General features: G+C 41.8%; 1 protein-coding gene across 2 annotated transcripts in view; it reads left to right on the top strand.

The window, feature by feature from the left end:
- Positions 1 to 19,214, top strand: part of PAK4 (p21 (RAC1) activated kinase 4) — a 112,794-nt gene extending 93,580 nt beyond the window's left edge. For both annotated transcript variants that reach the window (XM_089658231.1, XM_089658230.1), the window contains exons 6-9: positions 3,809 to 3,935; positions 6,408 to 6,533; positions 6,623 to 6,757; positions 10,376 to 19,214. In XM_089658231.1, the coding sequence (XP_089514357.1) occupies positions 3,809 to 3,935; positions 6,408 to 6,533; positions 6,623 to 6,757; positions 10,376 to 10,531 (544 nt within the window). In that variant the 3' untranslated portion in view covers positions 10,532 to 19,214. The remainder of the gene's footprint in view (positions 1 to 3,808; positions 3,936 to 6,407; positions 6,534 to 6,622; positions 6,758 to 10,375) is intronic.
- Positions 19,215 to 19,784: the final 570 nt, after the last annotated feature.

Genomic DNA, 19,784 nt, shown 5'->3' with positions numbered 1-19,784 from the left:
AGCCATCAGACGCTGCATCAGGGCAAATGGTCCCTATATCCAGAAGTGTTCCATCTGCTCTGCATTTATTGGGGCACTCCGGACGTGGATCTCCTAGCTTCACGCCTCAATCGTAAGGTTCCACAGTTCGTGGCACAATCGTTGGATCCCCTGGCAGATGCAGCAGATGCGCTGGTGGAGCCATGGGACCAGTACACTCTCATCTGTGCCTTCCCACCCCTTCGACTTACTGCTTGTCTACTATGCAAGATAGAGACCGAAGGTATCCCAGTCATCCTCATTACTCCAGACTGACCTCGTTGTCCATGGTATGCCGATGTGGTGCGTTTGGTGGCGGATTCTCCCTGAAGGCTGCCTCTTCGGAAAGACCTTTCTCAAGGGCCGGTCTTCCACCCTGCTTTACTGTCGCTGGCTTTGATGGCGTGGCTGTTAAGACCCAGGTTCTGAAGAACAGTGGGTTGTCTGCTGTTGTGATTCTGACTATATATAGTTATATAGTTAGTCTGGCTGACAAAAGACAAAAGTCCATCCAGTTCAACCATAGAAGAAAAAAAAAAAGTTATAATCCTATACCCACAGTTTATCCAGAGAAAGGCAAAAAAACCCAGCAAAGCATGATCCAATTTGCTCTTGCAAGGAAAAAAAATTCCTTCCTGATCCCCCCCGAGAGGCAATCGGATATTCCCTGGATCAACTTTACCTATAAATGTTAGTATCCAGTTATATTCTGTGTATCTAAGAAAGAATCCAGGCCTTTTTTAAAGTAATCCACTGAGCTGGCCAGAACCAACTCTTGAGGGAGTCTATTCCACATTTTCACAGCTCTCACTGTGAAGAAAGCTTTCCGTGTTTGGAGATTAAATCTCTTTTCTTCCAGATTTAGAGTGCCCCCTTGTCCTCTGTGATGGCCTCAGGGTGAATAGCTCTACACCGAGTTCACTACATGAACCACTGATGTATTTATACATGTTGATCATATCCCCCCCCCTTGATCTCCTCTTCTCAAGAGAGAATACATTCAGTTCCTCTAATCTTTCCTCATAGCTGAGCTCCTCCATGCCTCGTATCAGTTTAGTTGCCCTTCTCTGTACTTTCTCAAGTTCCCCAATATTCTTTTTGTGAAATGGTGCCCAAAACTGAACTGCATATTCCAGATGAGGTATTGCTAATGATTTGTACCGGGGTAATATGATATCTCTCTCTCTGGAGTCTATACCTCTTTTAATACAAGAGGATTTTGCTCGCTTTAGAAGCCACAGCTTGGCATTGCATGCAATTATTAAGCTTGTGATCTACCAGAACCCCCAGATCCTTCTCCACCATTGATTCCCCCAGTTGTACCCCACCTCCCAGTATGTATGATGCATGCATATTCTTAGCCCCCAAGTGCACAACCTTACATTTATCAACATTAAATATCACACAATATCAATTTGCCACATAGTTGCCCAATTAAACAGTGCATTGAGGTCAGCTTGTAAATTGAAGACATCCTGTAAGGATGTTCTTCCACTGCACAGGTTGGTGTCATCTGCAAAGACTGAAATGGGATTTTTAATCTCAGACCCTATATTGTTTATAAATATATTAAAAAGTAAGGGTCCCAACACTGAACCTTGGGGTACACCACTGACACCCCTAGACCATTCAGAGTATGAATAATTAACCACTACTCTCTCAATACGATCTGTTAGCCAGTTTTCTATCCATTTACATATGGATTTTTCCAAGCCCATAGACTTTACCTTACACATTAGCCGTGTGTGGGGAACTGTGTCAAACGCTTTTGCAAATGCAAAATCCAAGTATACCACGTCCACCGCCACCCCTCTGTCCAAGGTTTTGCTCACCCCCTCATAAAAAGAAATCAGATTTGTTTGGCAACTTCTGTCTTTCATGAATCCATGACTATGTTGAAGGCCCATAAGTCTACCTCCCCGGAAAAGTTATCATCGCACCTGGAGAGCCTATATTGGTTGGTGTGAAGCCTTGAGGTTCCATCTATGTTCCTTCACTGTGGCTCGAGTGTTGACCACAGCTTTGTGTCATCTGCAAAGACTGAAATGGGATTTTTAATCTCAGACCCTATATTGTTTATAAATATATTAAACAGTAAGGGTCCCAAAGGCTTGAGTTGAGTACAATCAAGGGTTAAGTCTTTGCTCTGGTTGTTTTCTTTCTGCGGCCCTTAGCTACCATTCTTTGGTCTGTACTTTCATTCAGGGGGGCTCATCACGTAGCCCCTCCTGTGCCTGCCCCTTCAACACCGTGGGATTCAAATTTGGTGCTGTCTGCTCTTCAGAGGCCTCCATTTGAGGCCATTTGGGAAATCCACTTGCTTATGCTTTTGCAAAAGGTTGCCTTCCTTGTCGCTATCACTTCAGCTCAGAGGATATCGGAGTTGGCAGCTTTGTCCTGTAAGCTGCGTTATATGGTTTTATACAAGGACAAGTTGGTGCTTCAGCCTTCCCCAACCTTTCTTCTGAAGGTGGTATGAGATTTTCATTTGAATGAGGGTATTGTCCTCAAGGGACGCACCCTAAAGAGGTGGCTCTGTATTCCCTGGATGTGGTCTGCTCGATTCGCGTGACTTGTCTGTAATTGCTGCCTTTCGGAGGTCAGACTCTCTCTTCATCCACACGGATGGTCTGAAGAATAGCCTGGTAGCATCTTCTGACACTATTTCTCATTGGATTCGGCAGCCGATTGTTCAGGTGTATGCTTTTAAGGGGCAGGAGCCTCCCTTCCCTGTTACAACGCTCTTCACTACAGCGCTTAGCGCCTCCTGGGCTTTTCGAGATCAGGCATCTGTTTCTCAGGTTTGCAAGGCGGCAACCTGGTCATCTGTGCATAACTTTACGAAGTTCTGTAAAACTGATGTGTTGGAATCCTCTGATGCTAGTTTTGGCTGCAAAGTGTTGTAGGCGGCTGTTTCTGTCTCCTGGGCCTCTCCTTTTGGGGTCGTTCAGAGTGTTGGCTTGTTGCCCTGAGTGTTCTTTCTTTTTACATTGTATGGTTGCCCTCCCCTCATTCTGGCACTGCTTGGGGACATCCCTGCTTCGTTAAAGTAAAAAATAATCCGCTGTTTCCGTCAGTGAACGTAAAAGAAAATGGGATTTTTTTGTACTCGCTGTAAAATCTCTATCTCGGCGTTCATTGACGGACACAGCACCCACCCCTCTAGAGGGATCTCTCCTTTGATGCTGCTTGTGACAGACTAGAGACCTGTAGCAGAGAAGGGGTTTTATACCCAGAGGGGACTGCCCATAGGAGGTGGAAGTCTTTTTTTCTGCCTAGTGTCCTACTCCTGTAGGTGGGGCTATAAAACCTTGCTTCGTTAAGGTTAAAGAAGATTTTTTTTCCCCCACAAGTATGTTTATGCAATACTTTTGCAACAATAAAAAAGTGAACAAACACCGTACACCCTCCTGGTTCTCACTGTCAATATTTCTTTGGATGATGAGCTGTCCATGCCTACGGTTTGGGGATTGGAAAACCCCGCACTTCTCCCTCTTCTTTCTGCAGCACTTCCGGGACAGATCAGAGTGATTCTGATTGGTCAGCACTGGCACAGAGCATTGCTCTGATCCATCCCTGAAGCACTGCTGAAAGAATGAAGGTATACTTGCTGTGATTTATGTTTTCCTTTATGGGAATGCCTTTGTTTAATGAGTCATGTCTGACTCGATAGAATATACAGTATGTAATTCTTCAACTGTCTGTGTTGTGACTGAAATAAAGAGTTACAAAATAATTAAGGTTTTTGCCTTTTAAGGACTGGTTATTGATGGACTTTCTCTATTTTCAGAATGAATGAAGAACAGATAGCCGCTGTTTGTGTGGCTGTACTGAAGGCTTTGTGTGTACTTCATGCCCAAGGAGTAATCCACCGAGACATTAAAAGTGATTCTATTCTGCTGACACACGATGGACGGGTAAGGTGCTGTCTGTGTGTGGTGGATGCACAGGGTGTTTAATCACTTGTTTAGTGTGAACATCAGCCACATTTTTTTTTCATTAGTGTTCTGGTCAAATTAAAGATATTTGTAAAAACCTTGCAGATATGTTAACTGTTTTATCTGAAAATAAAAGATTTGTCTGAGCTTCCACATTAAGGTTCATTTATTATGTTAAGAGTTCTGACAAGTAGTGACTATTGAAACCCAGCAAACCTTGTTTGTTACTGTAATGCAGTCAGGCTGCATATACTGTACAGTAATACACATGTGGCTGTTCGACCTTTTCCTGCTCTACACTGCAAGTGCTGCCGTAAGGGTTAAAATGTGCTGCCAGCACATGGGTGATTTAGACTGTGGTTCTCTCAAGCAAAGCAATATGCCAGGTCTCCAGCAGTCCGGCACCCCCCCCCCCCCCCACGAACACTTGGGGAGCAAACCTTGCTCTGTCTATAATTATTATTATTATAATACAGTATTTATAAAGCGCCAATAGTTCGCTCAGCGCTGTACATTATAATTAGGACTGGTTATCGTGTTCCCCATCCACAATGTAAAATGGCATATCATTGAGTAGTCCCAGGCTGAAGTTCCTCTTTAACAGCACAAGATATTCTAAATATAATAAACGGCTCAGTATTCTCAAGTGTCTAACAGAAGGATGTTTAAGGCTCCATGTACACGGAACATTTGAAAAACTCTTCTGAACAATGGAAACTGACTGCTGGAAAAACATAGGTTAAAGAACGTCTGTTTAGCCGCGTTTGCATTCCGCGTTTATGCGTGTTTGCGTTTAGAATAGTTTTTTTAAGATAACCTCAGGAGACCTTCCAAAATGCCCAGAATGCACTGAAAAAAGTAACAAAATGAACTATTTCAGACATTTTGAGAGAAATCGAGAGAGGAGAAGCAGAGAGAGCAGTATGTGTTGAGATGACCTGTCTTTTCTGGTTGTATTCACTATGGATCCCATCATGAGCATAATGCGGCACGTTCTACCATTTTTCCCTTCACGCAAAACCTGGAACTGACTGCGCTGGTCTACTAGGTCCATTTGAATACATGGAAAATGCTTTGCATGCATTTCTGATGATGAAAAAAGGCTTTGGACAACATTTGGATATGTAACAGTTAAAAAACGCTTCTAAACGAAAACGCTTATAAACACGGTTAGCCACGTTTACAAGTGTTGAAACGCTGATAAAATCTACTCCTGCATGCAAGTTTGGTGTGTTAAAAAAAACAACTGTAAACTCAACTGCCTGTAAACGACTGTGTACATGGACACATAGGAAACCATTAGGGAGAGTTCAAGGGCCACTGAAAAACATGCTGAACAGCTCCTGAAAGTCAGTTTATCAGCTGCAGTGTACATGAACCCTAACCAGCAATCCCTGGTCTGTTTATCTGCAACCAGCACACTTTTACACACCTAGTAGGTGGAGAGTGCAATTAAAGAAGCTTGGAGCACCATCTGCTGGCTTGAAAAAAGACAACACTAAAATATTTGTTAAATAACCATTTGAATTTTTTTCCATTTAGTTCTTCAGGACCCTGCCAGCCCCCGACTGCCCCCAAAAATTAAGCCATAAATTAAACTTTAAAAATAAAGATTTTACAAGGTTTCACAAGAAATAAGGGTTTTTTTTTAATCTTTTATTTATTTTTAAGTGTTTTTTTTTGGGCCATGGACGGCTGGCAGAGAAGTGGACCTTCTATTTTTCATAGAAGGTCTGCTTTAATCTGCGTCCAAAGGCACTTGTGTGACAATCTATACAGGTCCCAAATGCAGTTACTACGTGATATCTACACAGCCCCATACACAACAAACTTAGTTCTGACATCTTTCTATCAAACCCAACAATAACTTTTTCAGCAATCTAAGCTACTGTAGCTCTTCTTATTGTATCGAACTACATGGGCCAGACTTTGCTCCCCACGTGCATCAGTGACCCCTGTCACCTTGTTGCTGGTTTTCTATCCTTGGACCACTTTGAGAGATCCTGACCGCTATAGACTGGAAACATCCCACAAGTGCTGCCGTTTTGGAGTTCCTTGGACCTAGTTGTCTAGCCATTACAGTTTGGCCCTTGTCAGAGTTGCTCAAATCTTTACACTTGCTCAATTTTTTCTGCTTTCAACACATCAGCTTCAGGGACATCATATTGACTTATCTGCCGAATATATCCCACTTACTTTCAGATGCCATTGTAGCAAGATAATGAATGTTACTCATTTTACCTCTCAGTGGTCATAATTTTATGGCTGATCGGTGTAGTTCCAGCATAATAGTGTGATTCTGTTGTTCTTGCATAAAGGATCAGCTTTAAGTGTCTTATCACAACTGTCTGGCAGTGCAAGTTATCTTTCACCAATGATGTTTATTACTAACCTTTTACTTATTTTTGTTGTGTATGTGCTTCACTATTTTACTATTTTTACTGCTTGCAGGTGAAGCTCTCTGATTTTGGTTTCTGCGCCCAGGTCAACAAGGAGGTTCCACGTCGGAAATCCTTGGTGGGAACGCCCTATTGGATGGCCCCAGAGCTCATCTCACGATTACCTTATGGGCCAGAGGTGAGGCTAAGCTCTCTGCTTAGTTGCTGTGGATTGTATTTTGAAGGAGCTTTGTGTCTGGTTGTGACAGCCTTCATTGTCTTCCACAGGTGGATATCTGGTCTCTGGGTATCATGGTGATAGAGATGGTGGATGGAGAACCTCCATATTTCAATGAGCCTCCACTAAAAGCAATGAAGATGATCAGAGACAATTTACCACCTAAACTGAAGAATGTGCAAAAGGTGAGGCCTGCTGACCGCTTAATAACCCATTGCACAAGTTTGAAGAATCGGTGTTTAGCTTGAAAGCTCAAAAGGGATTTTTTTTAGTTTTGCTCAGATTTTTAAAGGTACCAGCACACACTGGCTTATTATAATTTTCAGCGGTTCAAGTGGGGTTTTTTTCTGGTGTTGTTCCCCCAGTTTTAAGTCTTTGTCTTCCAGGTGCAGTGTAGGGAGCCTCACACTTCCAGGAGGGGAAAACACCAGCACTGTTGGCTTGGTGACCTTAGTAACTGTTTTGTAGATCTAATATTGGAATCCCAGAAAGATCTAAGAATGACATTTGGGGGGAAATATTTTTTTTTCTACTGCAGTGCAATTCACTTTTTTGGCTTTAACAAAAATCTTTTAATTTTTGATCACTTCTTCTGCACAGCTTTTATTCCTTGAAATGTTCAGTGCAACAGGTTAAGAGTATGTCACCTTTGCCTAAGAAGACGATGATGCCAGTGTGATCTAGATAAGGCTCCCCCAAGAGCTCAATAGAATCTTATTGCCTATATAAAGTGTATCACTCTTGTATAAATAGGTGACAAATTACTGATATGCAGAATATGTGGATAGTATGGCGACATCACTTGGGGCTGGCACAGCAGTATGATCATAGCAACACATTCCTGAACCGATATAACAGGCCTGAGCAGTAGTGTCCACCTGTGTGTTTTATAGGATGGGAGTGGCTCTCATGCACACGTGTTGAAATATGTGGATATTAGTCATGGATTCTGAGCGGAACACACAACAAGTCAGCAGTATTTTATTACAGTTTTTTTAAGCTCTGGATATCATGGTTACACTAGTGACTCCCGATTGTATCACTGCAAATATCTTCATCCCTTTAGTCCACAGTTATTGCAGAGATCAAAACTGGTCGAACAAGGTCTCATCAGGAGGATGTTTTGTTTGTAAGTAAAGCAATTTAATTGTATGCATTCAGAATGTTTGCATACATGTATAGGCCTCATTTAATTCTGTTTTTTTAAAATTTGGCTACATGAATATTTATGACAATTATCCCCGGACTCTATGATATTATAATTCTTTTAGATACCTGGCTTCAATGAAGTGTCAGCATGTGCATGGAGGTGAACAAATCACGAGAAGCTGTGCTTTTTCTTAAAATAGAACTATAGGCAAAATGTTTTTTTTTTTTTTCATTTTGGATAAAGTAAGGAAGCATTTATAGCCCATGTGGGTTCATTTTTTTTGCCATCTGTGCCCCATTGGGGAGATTTATCTTCAGTTCCTGTCCCGTAGCCAAAACAAGAGCGAGCTGAAATCCTTGCAAATTAAGGGAATCGCTTGGGGACAATCAGGTCACCAGAACTAGTGTCCCCATTGGAAGATTTCCTATTACTTTTCTGGGGACAACCCAAAATTTGGGATTTTCTTTTACTTTCAATTTAGAGGAGAGTGGTAAAGAGGACAAATAAAAAGAATGAATCTCCCTAATGGGGACACCAACAGCTATAAAAACCGACAGGTTCTCTAATCCCTCTCCACTCAAGAGTTAGAAATTAGTCAAGTGTGAACGAGCCCTAACTGTTCAACATTTTTTGATATCTTATGTTTAATTATCAGTGAAATTCTTGGCCTTGCCAATGTATTATGTAGAAGCAGTCACAGCAGTCTTCTAGCAAAGATCATCAGAAACCAGCTAAATAGACCCTGTTGGGAAAAAACAAATGCTGCAGATATAAAGTGCAGCCACCTAATGGCACTGTACCTACAGAAGCCATTTATACCCAGCTTATACGACTACATGCCTAGTTATTCTGATAAGCAGAGCTCCAATGCTACCTGGTAGTGTCAGAACTTGCCACCGTTTTCTGCTGGGCACACACATTCATGTTGGCTCACAGCCATCATTGTCTGCCTCATTTGTCAAAGGGAACGTGCAGGAGGCAGGAAGGGGTGGGCAAGTTTCAGTGCAGTCAGGAAATGCTGAAACTTTTTTTGTCAAAAGGGCCCTTCATTCTGCTATCAAAGCAGGGTGATAGAGGATGCCGCAATTACGTGCAAGTACCTCTGTAACAGACTGTCTTTAGAAAGACCCTGTCGCTAGACCATTTCAACAAAAAGTCTTCTCATAATATTATATCTGAATTTAAAGTATAACTAAAGGCAAAACTGTTTTGTTTTGGATAGAGAGATTAGAACCCATGGTTTTTATTGGTACCTCTACTCCTGTGTGGGAGGTTTACCTTCTCTACTTATCTTGTTTACCATTATCATTGAAAGTGAAAGTTAAAAAAGATCCCAAATTTTAGGTTATCCTCAGGACTCTAATAGAGGGAAATCTTCCAATGGGGGCACAATTTCTGGGGGCCCGAGGAGATTACCTTAATTTGCAGGGATTTTCTCTCACTCCCTGTATTGGCTATGGGACAGGAATTGAAGAGCAGCAACCTCAATTGGATACAGATGGCAAAAAACCCTGACAGGGGTTCCAACACTCTTGGTGTATCCAAAATGGAAAAAAGGTTTAGCCTTTAGATCTACTTTGATGAATTTTATATATGTTACCTGTATAGTAAGTCTCTGGGTGATGTCACAGCCCAGGCTCTGCAGCCGTTGTCGCTGCTCTCTCTTCTACACTACAATGGCTGCTGAGTAGATCATGTGACTGGAGAGTCCTTAGATTAGGTAAGTATACAGATCTTTCCTTTACAGGGTAGTTACTACAGGGCTTAGAATGGCGGTGGGAGTAGATTTAAGCTTAGTTCGATTTTGACTTGACTTCTACTTTAAAGTATTTCCCTTTGCTCCTTCCTTGGCAGCTGTGTAAAAGATTATGTAGGGAGTTGAAGGGAGAGGCAGAGATGCTGGGTTAGCACAGATAGTGATTAGACACAGAATGGAGAGGGCTATGACTTGTAGGGGGCTTTGGCATACAAGGAGGGAGGAGGCTGTTAGAGATTGCTTCTCCTGGAGCAGTCAGATGTTCTAAAAAGTTTCAAAGACACATTGAATAAAATCTAATTTCTGAAAACAAGAACACTGCAGGTAAGCATTAAGAAATACTTAGCCCTAGTTCACACTGATGCAAATTTGTCATGCGATTTAACCATTCAAATCGCATAACAAATCGCATGCAATGATTAGCAATGGAAGCGTTCTAATCAGTGCGACTCTGACCTCATCGGAGTCACACTGATTAGAAGAGTAGTTCCTGCACTACTTTTGCTGATTTGGGGTGCAACGTGCATGAAGTCACACAGATGTCTATCAAGTTGCACTTCCATCTGACTTTAAAATCGTGCGACTTCAAGTGAAGTCACACGATTTCAGAGTAGAATCCAGTGTAAACCTGGGCTTAATTTTTCCTGTGCTGTCAGCAGAAAGTGTTTTAGGTTTGTGACCAGGCCTCTATAAGCTACCAGTATGTTTTTGGGCGTGAGTAAAACTTGAGTGGTCAAAGGAAAACTTAGAAAGGTCATGTAGGTAATGTCCTGGAGGGCTTTGAACCCAAATTTGTGAGGCAAAATACCTGATTACTTAACCACTTCAGTTTTCTCTGGTATGTTTACTTGCATTGTTACTTATGAGAAATGTATTGTTTGTCTTTTGGTTCTTCAGGTATCTCCCTTACTTAAGGGCTTTCTTGACCGGCTTCTAGTGAGAGACCCTAGCCAGCGAGCCACTGCTAATGAGCTTCTGAAGCATCCCTTCTTGACCAAAGCAGGGCCTCCATCATGCATTGTTCCACTGATGAGACAGAATCGCATGAGATGAACAGTAAACAGAAGGACCTTCCTATTCTTTGACACACACCACCAAAGACTGACAGAATCTGGGGGAGTAAAAAGACTGCTGTGACACATTAGCCTCCTGTTCAGTATTGTACCAGGAACCCTGGATAAAAACTACTGACCAACACCTCTCCCAGAGCTTCCTCAAGGTCTTCATCTCTTTGTGCCCTTCCACCACCCAGGCAGGCTAGTGACTAGAACTACACTGTCTCTGGCTCCAAGGTGACCCCATAAGCATCTCGCCAGCCTTAGAGTGCTCAGGTAATTTATTTGACAACAATACACAACAAGGGACCTTGAGAAATGGAAAAGAGTCCAGAACGTTGCTTTGGACCAGACCATCTGTTGTATTCAGATGTAATTCTCGGAAAGCACTTGGAAGGACACAGAATGCCCCTATTTGTTATCTGGGACTTAACACTGGAAAAATGAACAGACTGACACTAGTCAGGGGACAACTGGAATATGTTGGCCTGGAGGTGACTATTCTGTATTTCCTGTGTGATTACAGGCGTGTCACCAGCGGTTTGTCTAAGGACAGATCATCTGATTACCATCGTCAGAAGAGACATTATCAAGTAAAAGAGCTTTATCACTGTTTGTATCTAAATTGGCCATGTCATCTGTCCCTTTTGTAAACAAAAATTGATGGAAAAATGAAACCTTTTCAGGGCTACCCAACAACGTCAAGCAACTGTGTACAGTAATCCAGAGTACACTGATCAGAACTGACATGACAACACTAAAATCTGATTGGTTGCGGTGGGATTACTGAACTTTGCATATCAGTGCTGTTTGCATGTTTTCTGAAATAAGCCTGCAGATTTACAAAATACACTTTAAGGCCAATATACTAAAGAAATTGAGAATATTCACACAACATAATGTGTGAAGATCCACTTCAATTATCCAGACATGAAAAACGTACAGAGGGGATTTTCTTTTTACATAATTGGATGATTGAAGTGACTTTTTGCACAATATATAGTGTGAGCAGTCTCAAATCGTTAAATCAGCCTAGTTGTTGTTATAGGGTATCACTGTGCCTCTGCTTGCCATGTGGGTAGAAATTTGGGTTTTTCTCCTGTGTAGCTACTCTGCCTCTTCAGTAGATCTGAACAGGAACAAAAACCCAATACTATAGCTCTGCAACTGACGTTTCCTAGTCATCTCCCAACTGTGCTAACACCGATATCTAGATGATGACAGCTGTAGGGTCTACAGAGCTGCTGATTTGTACTATCTACCCCCTGTTGCAAGTAAAAAATTGATTATTTGAAAAAAATAAAAAACAAACAAATTACTAAGTTTGTCTAAAGTGGTTCTAAAGGTACCAGTTGTTTTTTTTTTTCTTACCTTAATGTATTCTATTCATTCAGGTAAAAAACCTTCTGCGTAGAGAATCCACCCCCCCCCCCCCTCCCTTCCCCAAGTAGTTATCTGAGCCCGATCTTGATCAATCGATGTGCATAAAAGCAGCAGCTCTCTTGGCTCTCTCTGTCCTCTTTGGAGAGAGCGCCAGCAGTGGGAGCCATTGGCTCCTGCTGCTGTCAATCACAGCCAGTGAGGAGAGAGCAGGGGGCAGGGCCGAGCCACACTGTTTGTGTTGATGGAAACAGAGTTGGCTCGAGAGCGGCTACGCACAAATACCCCCAGGGAAAGCAGCTTGCTCTAGGGTCACTCGGCAGGGGGGGAGGAGCCAAGAGCACCGATGGGGGACCCCAGAAGAGGAGGATTGAGGCTGCTTTGTGCACACACCACTGCACAAAGCACGTAAGATATTTTTTTAAAAATGCATTTAGAATTACTTTAGGCAAAATCACAAATTATTAATGAGCAGCTGAAGTACATATGGTATGTGCATAACTGTTTTACATTCCAAAGGAATTTTTAAATCTGTTCAGTTACTCCTATGATTTACACACCTCTTCCACCCTGTATTATTAGGAAGATGTGCCCATTATTTCCTATTTCGCTGCTTTGTTTCATCTGCCTGCTCTTTGAACACAAGGTGATGATGATGAATAACTGCCAATGAGCAAGTGTAGGCAGAGAAACACGGGAAGCTATAAAGGGAAGCCTGGATATAGGGGTGTCACTGTGATTGTACAGTGTGGTAAAGGCTTGTAAATACTGAAAAAGAATTGTTGAATAGTATTACAAATCCATTTAATAGAGCACAAATGTTTAGCTGTTTGTCTGGGATTCTGCTTTAATGGCAGTGAACAGCTAAAATTAACTCCAATCTAACAGGTAAGGACTTTTTAAGGAGCCTAAATTCACATTTAACATTTGTACTGGAATGGAGCTATATTTAGCTCGGGACACTTTGAGCAAGTTTGCAACTGTAGCCACCCCTTCCCTACATCCAATGCCAGGACAAGGACTTTTAGCAACCAAGGCAAAAAGACCAAAGAGCACCCACCTTTCCCCATAAGTTGTAAACCACTTAAGCGGATCCTGCCCTTTTTGTGGTCCCTTTTACTGAACCATCCTTTTACTGCCTACCCCTTGGCCCAACTCTGCCTACATCAGGAATATAGACAGCACAGCTCACCTGTGAATACCCGGTTGCATCAGGAGAGCTGCACATCTTTCCACCAGTTCCAGTCTGCTCAGCCATGACATGTAGAAAAGCAGTAGCTACATGCAAGGTCCCATTATGTTTGTGTTATTGCCCTTGTCTGACTTGTAGAGCCAGGGAGACTTTATAAAGAAAGATCCCATACCTGCTTTTCCACCAGTCCCCCCTCTGACGCTGTCCACTTCTTTCATCAGAGCGCCTCCTTAGCAAGCCAGGTTTTGCGTGTGCACTGTGGGTGTGCATCCATAGACTCACAAAGCGCCAGTAAGACATGCCCCTGCTCCCTCCTCACAGGAGTTTGACTAACAGCAATAGAAGCCTATGGCTCCACTGCCGCCCAGTGTCTCCTGTGAGACTGGGAAGTAAGGGGAGTGGTGCTGGAGACGAGACCGGAGTCAGTTAAGTGTTTGGAATGGGGGTAGGTAGAACAAGTGGTGGCATATTTTTACCTTAATGCAAACTGACTTTAGAACCACTTTAAGAATTATTATGGGAACAAGTTAATGTGTGTGGATGTTTAATAGTGCTTTGCTTGGCTCAGTGCTTGTGGGACACAGGGAGGTCAAAATCTCAGAAACCAGCGACCTAGTAGATCATATACTTCCTAAATCTTGCACTGTGTAGCTTAATGTACAGAAGTAGACCGGATCCAGACTAGATTAATGACACTAAAAATATCTAGATCAAATGTGTAGCTGTAATAGGTAAGTTTTGTGTTTTCTGTATCTATGAAGCATAGCCAATCAGATACTAATTCTAGAAATGTAGCCTCCTGCTTCCTGCTCCATAGACGAGATCCGGTTGCTTTGAAGTTACATAGGCAGTTGTGGTCATTCATAAAGAAGAACTCTACACAGAGCAGCCCGTATATGAAAGTAGTATACTTACTACGGCTGGAATCAGACTTTCCTGTCACCTGATAAAAATGTAGTCTTTATTTAAAGCCCAACTCCAGGCTCCCCTTCCTCCTCTGCTATATTTTATTGTATTTCTTTTTGATATATTTTCACGTCTTTAGGCCGGCTTTATGAAGTTTAGGATCGGTTTCCTCCTCGGATTCTTTCAGGAGGCTGGCGGTCCTTAATGATGCAGAGAGCAGTGCAGTGGAAATGTCACTTCAATGGATGAAACCTTGGCGTCTTACACTAAGGACAGTCTTAGTCTCCCAGATTTGTGACACTGGTTGTCATTTTTCCTAGAAGAAACAGGACAAAAAAACATCTTCTGGAGTCGGGCTTTAATAAAGTGAATGCAATAGCTTACTACTGTAAGAAATGCCTTGTAAAAATATTTTTAACTGATAAAAGGTGAAATCCTATTGGTGGCTGTAGGTAACTGTTGCTCTTTGCATTACTTTACATACATGTGTAGAAGCCATTGGGATTGATTTACTAAAACTGGAGTGTGCAAAATCTGGTGCAGCTCTGCATAGAAACCAGTCGCATTTAATGTCTTTTTGGCTGCCAGGCACAGCTGCACTAGATTTTGCACTCTCCAGCTGAAGTAAATCAACCCCATTGTGTTTAAGGCATATAGGTGTCCGTTTATGACACACAGAATAGCTGAGATTCAGAGGATCACAGCTATTCTCTGGTCATTCACAGTTTATAACACCCGGGAGAATATGTTCAGCCCTTCTCTGGAGATCTGTGTTCTCCCTCCAGATTCTCCAGCCCAGAGCTGGAGAATCGGATGGACCGAAAACTAAGCAGAGATAATTTACCTCTGTTTAGTAAACTGAACTTTTACTGTAATCTCGCGAGATTATAGTAAAATCGGCCGTTTTCCAGAGTTTGTAGACCGTTCTCCAGCGTTTGGAGATCGTTCTCCCTTCGTTCGGAGAACTGCTTCATAAACTGCATTCACAGGAGAACTGTGTTCTCCGAGAATGCCAGAGAACTGAGCAGCGATCTATTATCGCTGGTTCATAAACGGACACCTCAGTGGCTAAAATGGCCAGTGTTGCTGTTTGATTGTGATTATGAGAATTTTTGCAACTTTACTTATTGTAATGTGAGCAGCTAAAACCTCTCAATGCACTTAGGCAGGGAAGTAATGACACTAATAGTAGTTGGGTGGCAGCTCTGAGAAACATGACCTGGCTGCTTCAATGGTCCTGGCTGCTTCAATTCCTTCCTAACATGCCACTCAGTGGAGAATGTAACTGCCATGTCTGTAACTAGACATTTCATGCACATCTCTACAGTCTCTTATTGGAAGGCCTTAAGAGAAAACTGCTGAAAAGATTTCCTCAAACTGGTGAGGTTAGATTAATGTGTAACCTAGGCCTTCATGACCTATAGGGAACCAGTGCAGCGAGAAGACTCTTCTAGACAGCTCTGCATCAGAGGCAGCAATTATGTCATTTGAAGCCATTACCAACGGAGATGAGCTTAATGAATAATAGCAATCGACTAGCGGCTTCTGGTCACATGGTTGACTGCTGCAGAGTTGCTTTGATAGGAATCGGAGTTGCCTCTGTAAGTCTGGTTTCCTCAATTCTATAAGTCCATCAGCCAGCTCAGAGAGTCAAGCTAACCCAAGTTTGGAAAAAATCTTAGATCCTAATGGCCACATAGGTTTCAATCTGATCTGTTGATTGTGCTGCACTTTCAGTATCTTGCCCAATATAAAACGTGTTACACACTACAAGAAAATGTGATTGAAAGAAGATGATATGGTTGCTGTGGTCAGTTTTGCACTCTACTTACATCTCTGATAACTGTTCTCAGCTAAACCAGCCATTCTTTCATTCAGTGTCATTCAATTTGTATGAAAACATTGGAGATTATTGAGCCCATACATACAGCATTTAGATTTTACCACAATACTAAAGCACATTTTTCAATCAGATTGTAACCAATGTGGCCAGTTTAAGAATAAAATTGCGCAGGCTTTTAGGATCAGAGGAAATCCACTATTTTAGGATTTAGTAAAAAAAAAACAAAAGGGGGGGTAAATGTAATTTTTTGTGTTCTTTTATGAGGTTTTAGCGTGTTAAAGATTTTTCATGGCTTGAGCCTTTAAGCCCTGGTTCACACCGGATCCAAATCTGAAATTGTGCAACTTCACTTGAAGTCGCACAATTTCCAGGTTGCATGTTGGTGCGACTTCATGCACAGATGTCTATGCAAGTCACACCTGAAATCACAAAAAGTAGTGCAGGACTATTTTCAAAACGACAGCGTTGCACTAATTTGAGCGGTTCCATTGCGAACAATAGGGTGCGACTTGTGAAACTGTCAAATTGCATGACAAGTTGCAGTGGTGTGAACTTGGGCGAAGGCGTCATTAACACGGACATAAAAAGGCGCATATAAAAGTGTTTTATTAATTACGCATTCGAACACAACTGCATTGTTTTCAATGGAGCCATTCACACAGGTGCATAAACATGGGCTGCTTTGAGATCCATAACACAGAATCCAAAAATCTGTGTCGAGGAACATGCGATTTATGCGCTTACACATACAAACGCATGCATATGCATTTGTGCGCACGTAAATTAAGTCTAAAAAAAAAGGGACAAATAAATCATAAAAACAGTTTATGTATGAATATGCATCTTTACGTGTTTAAACACATCTATATGCAAGTATATTACTGATCATTACGCAGGAATTTGTCTCCTAGAAAACACATGTACAGGGGCGGACTGACCATTTGGAAACTCGGGCACTGCCCGGGGTCAGTAGGGGACCCCATGAGATGCCCCTGGTACCTCTTTCATAGGCTTTTTTGAGTTTGGGCAAGGACACAGGGGCCCCATGATACCCTATTGCCCAGGGGCCCCATGCGTTGTCCGTCCACCCCTGCACATGTTATAACATCAGTAACATTTTTACGGCCGTGTGAATGATGCCTAAAGTTGACCAAAGTGCATATTGTTAGCCTGCCTACTCTGCTACTGGTGCTTACCTTCCCTGTGCTCCGCCATTATTCTGTTCATCTACTGGGCTCCCTGAGAACAAGTGCACCACCCCACATTATAGTGCTTGGCCTTCTGATTGGATGCTCATTTCTGCTCACTTGGTCCATCAAGAGAGGAATTGGAGGGAGTCACATGCTCCCCTATACCTGAACAGAGTGGTGGAGGGTGCGAGGACAGCAAGCATCAGGAGAAGGTGGAGGCATCAGGAAAACCTGTTAGTTTATTTCTAATGGGCTGAGTGCAGGTTTGTTTTGAAAGCTTCAAGTGAAAAATAGAACATTTGATTGAATAACAAATTCATGTTTTTCTCTCTTTTTTTTTTATTATTATTCTTTTGTTGAAAAAGATGTATAAATGTGTTTTCTGCTCTCGAAATAGATGACTTTTAGCTGGGATGGTTCTAAATTGAATGTACCAAGAACCAATTCAGAAATGATGAAGTGTATGGCTAGTACTACACAGAGGAAGCTTTAGGGTGGAAGGAAGCAAACATTTTTGGAGAAGAAAGGCACAGAGGTGAGCCCTCGGGGCCGGGCACATCACAGGAGCCAGGTGTTTCAATCATTGGAAGCCTTAAAAGCTCCTAAAATGGACTTCTCCTTAAATTCTTTCATAATTTGCTGCACCCCAAGTTTTGCTTATCTTGCCCTTCTCCACCAAATGTTTTATGCTGGTTCATCTTTTATTTATGGCTCAGAAAAGCTTAGTTATCCCCCCACATACAGAAGTATCCATATGAAGTACGCCATGATTTTTTTTTTTTTGTATAGCGACATCTCACAATGTATTCTATCACTACGGATCCTCTATGTAGTTGCCTGCGGTGTGATTGCTGGCATCCTGTGCTTGCCTGCCTCTGTCGGCATACTAAGACCGTCATAGAAATGCAGTGTACAGTTTTATTCTGATTGTAGAGAGGATGAATGCTGCACTAGAGCATACGTCTGTCTTTGTGTGTTTGGATCTGTCTTTTGGAATACTGCCTCGTATCTATGCTGCCCCACCTGTGCTCCTTTTCTCCTTCCTCTATGGAGGCAATAATTGTTCGGACTAGTAAGTCATGGCAATAGGCATGGACTAGCACCCTAGTTGGACTGAAGGAGAGAGAAAATTGTATTCGCTATCGATGACATGAGGTTCAACGTGACAGAGCTTTATTTAAAAACAGGAAAACAAAAAAAAACCAATTGTGTGCAGTAATCCATCACACCCAATCATAGTTCAGCTTTCATTGTTTTGTCTACATTAAGCTGCTGAATGTTGTTGTATCTGCTTGCTATGGGTTACTGCTCAGCACTCCTATTTACATTTTACTAGGCTTTAGGTAACTTCTTAAAATGTAGAATTGATGGGAACTACAAGATCCAGCATGCCCAGGTTGTTTGATGCCCCTCCCCTTTGCTGATGGCAAGGGATTTTTTTAAACTTCCTCGGCTTGGATAAGCTTTCACTGTGTTATGAACGAAACTTCATAAAGTATATTTGGTAATAATGATGTGCAGTAACCAGTAGCAGATGACGATAGTGTGATTAGTGGGAAACTAATCCGGTTGCAATGGAGTCTGCACTTTGTAATTTAACTTTGCGTTTGGTTTATATTTTTTTTTTCAGCCTGGTAATGAGTTACAAAGTGTGGTAGCTTTACTGTAAAACTGTCTTTTGATTCTCTTCAACATGTGCAATGTATAATTCACCTTTTTATATAGGGACAGTTCAGCCATTCGTTCATTAGTGTTATGTCCTTCACTATCAATAGTGCCTTATGCCTTGTATCCATTGACATTCCTCAGCCCATTCGAATGACAATCACAGACCATTCACTCAGAATTATCAACAATGTGAGCAATATTAGTAGTGCTGGGAGATCGCCGAACCCCTCCCCCCATCCTTACCTGAGTTACTACTGGTTATAGTTTTATATATAAATATATATTTATAAATTGTATGTTTGGAAACTCTGCAGTATTCCTGCATTTTGGATCTGGAGACTGAAATATGCTGTGACTCTGAGGGACTTGAAAAAAAAAAAGGATCTCTGCTCTTCAATTGATTTGTACAAATAAATTCAACTGTATTTTGCATCTTTTGGTTTGGACAGAGCTGAAATAGATTAACTACTAGTTTTACAAATACAGTTTTGGACAAAACAAATCTGTCTTCATGTCTTTTTTAACCATATAAGCTCCGGAAGGTTTTACCCCTTTCATGACCAGGGCATTGTTTTACTATTTGGCATTTTTCATTATATAGACAAAAAAAAAGGGAAAACTACAAAAAAATATTTTTTCTGCTATAGAACATAGCTTCTTCTTCTTCTTCAATCACATTTCTTCATACATTTAGGCAAAAATGTATTCTGTTACATCTTTGGTAAAAACAAAGCCCAATAAGTGTATATTGATTGATTTGTGTGAAGGTTATAGCGTCTACAAACTATACTGAATACATACTGTATTTTTTTTTCTTTTATTTAATACCACTAGTAGTGGCGATCAGTGGGACACTGATAGTGCGGTGCAATATCTGACACTGGGTGGGAACTAACAATGGCATCTCCAGTGACACTAGCACAGTGATCAGTGATAGTTGATGTACTAATGACACTGGTTGGGAAGGTATTAACATCTAGATGCAACACAAAGGGTTAACTGTGAGCCTAACAATGTGTAATGTGTGCTGCTTTTACTAATAGATGTTGCTGTGTTTCCTCCCTTCTGCTTT

This window comes from Staurois parvus, unplaced genomic scaffold, assembly GCF_062004578.1.
Source record: "Staurois parvus isolate SC_StPar_1 unplaced genomic scaffold, SC_StPar_1.0 ptg001058l, whole genome shotgun sequence".
Classification (NCBI taxonomy): Eukaryota; Metazoa; Chordata; class Amphibia; order Anura; family Ranidae; genus Staurois; species Staurois parvus.
This window is presented reverse-complemented; position numbering and strand designations above follow the sequence as displayed.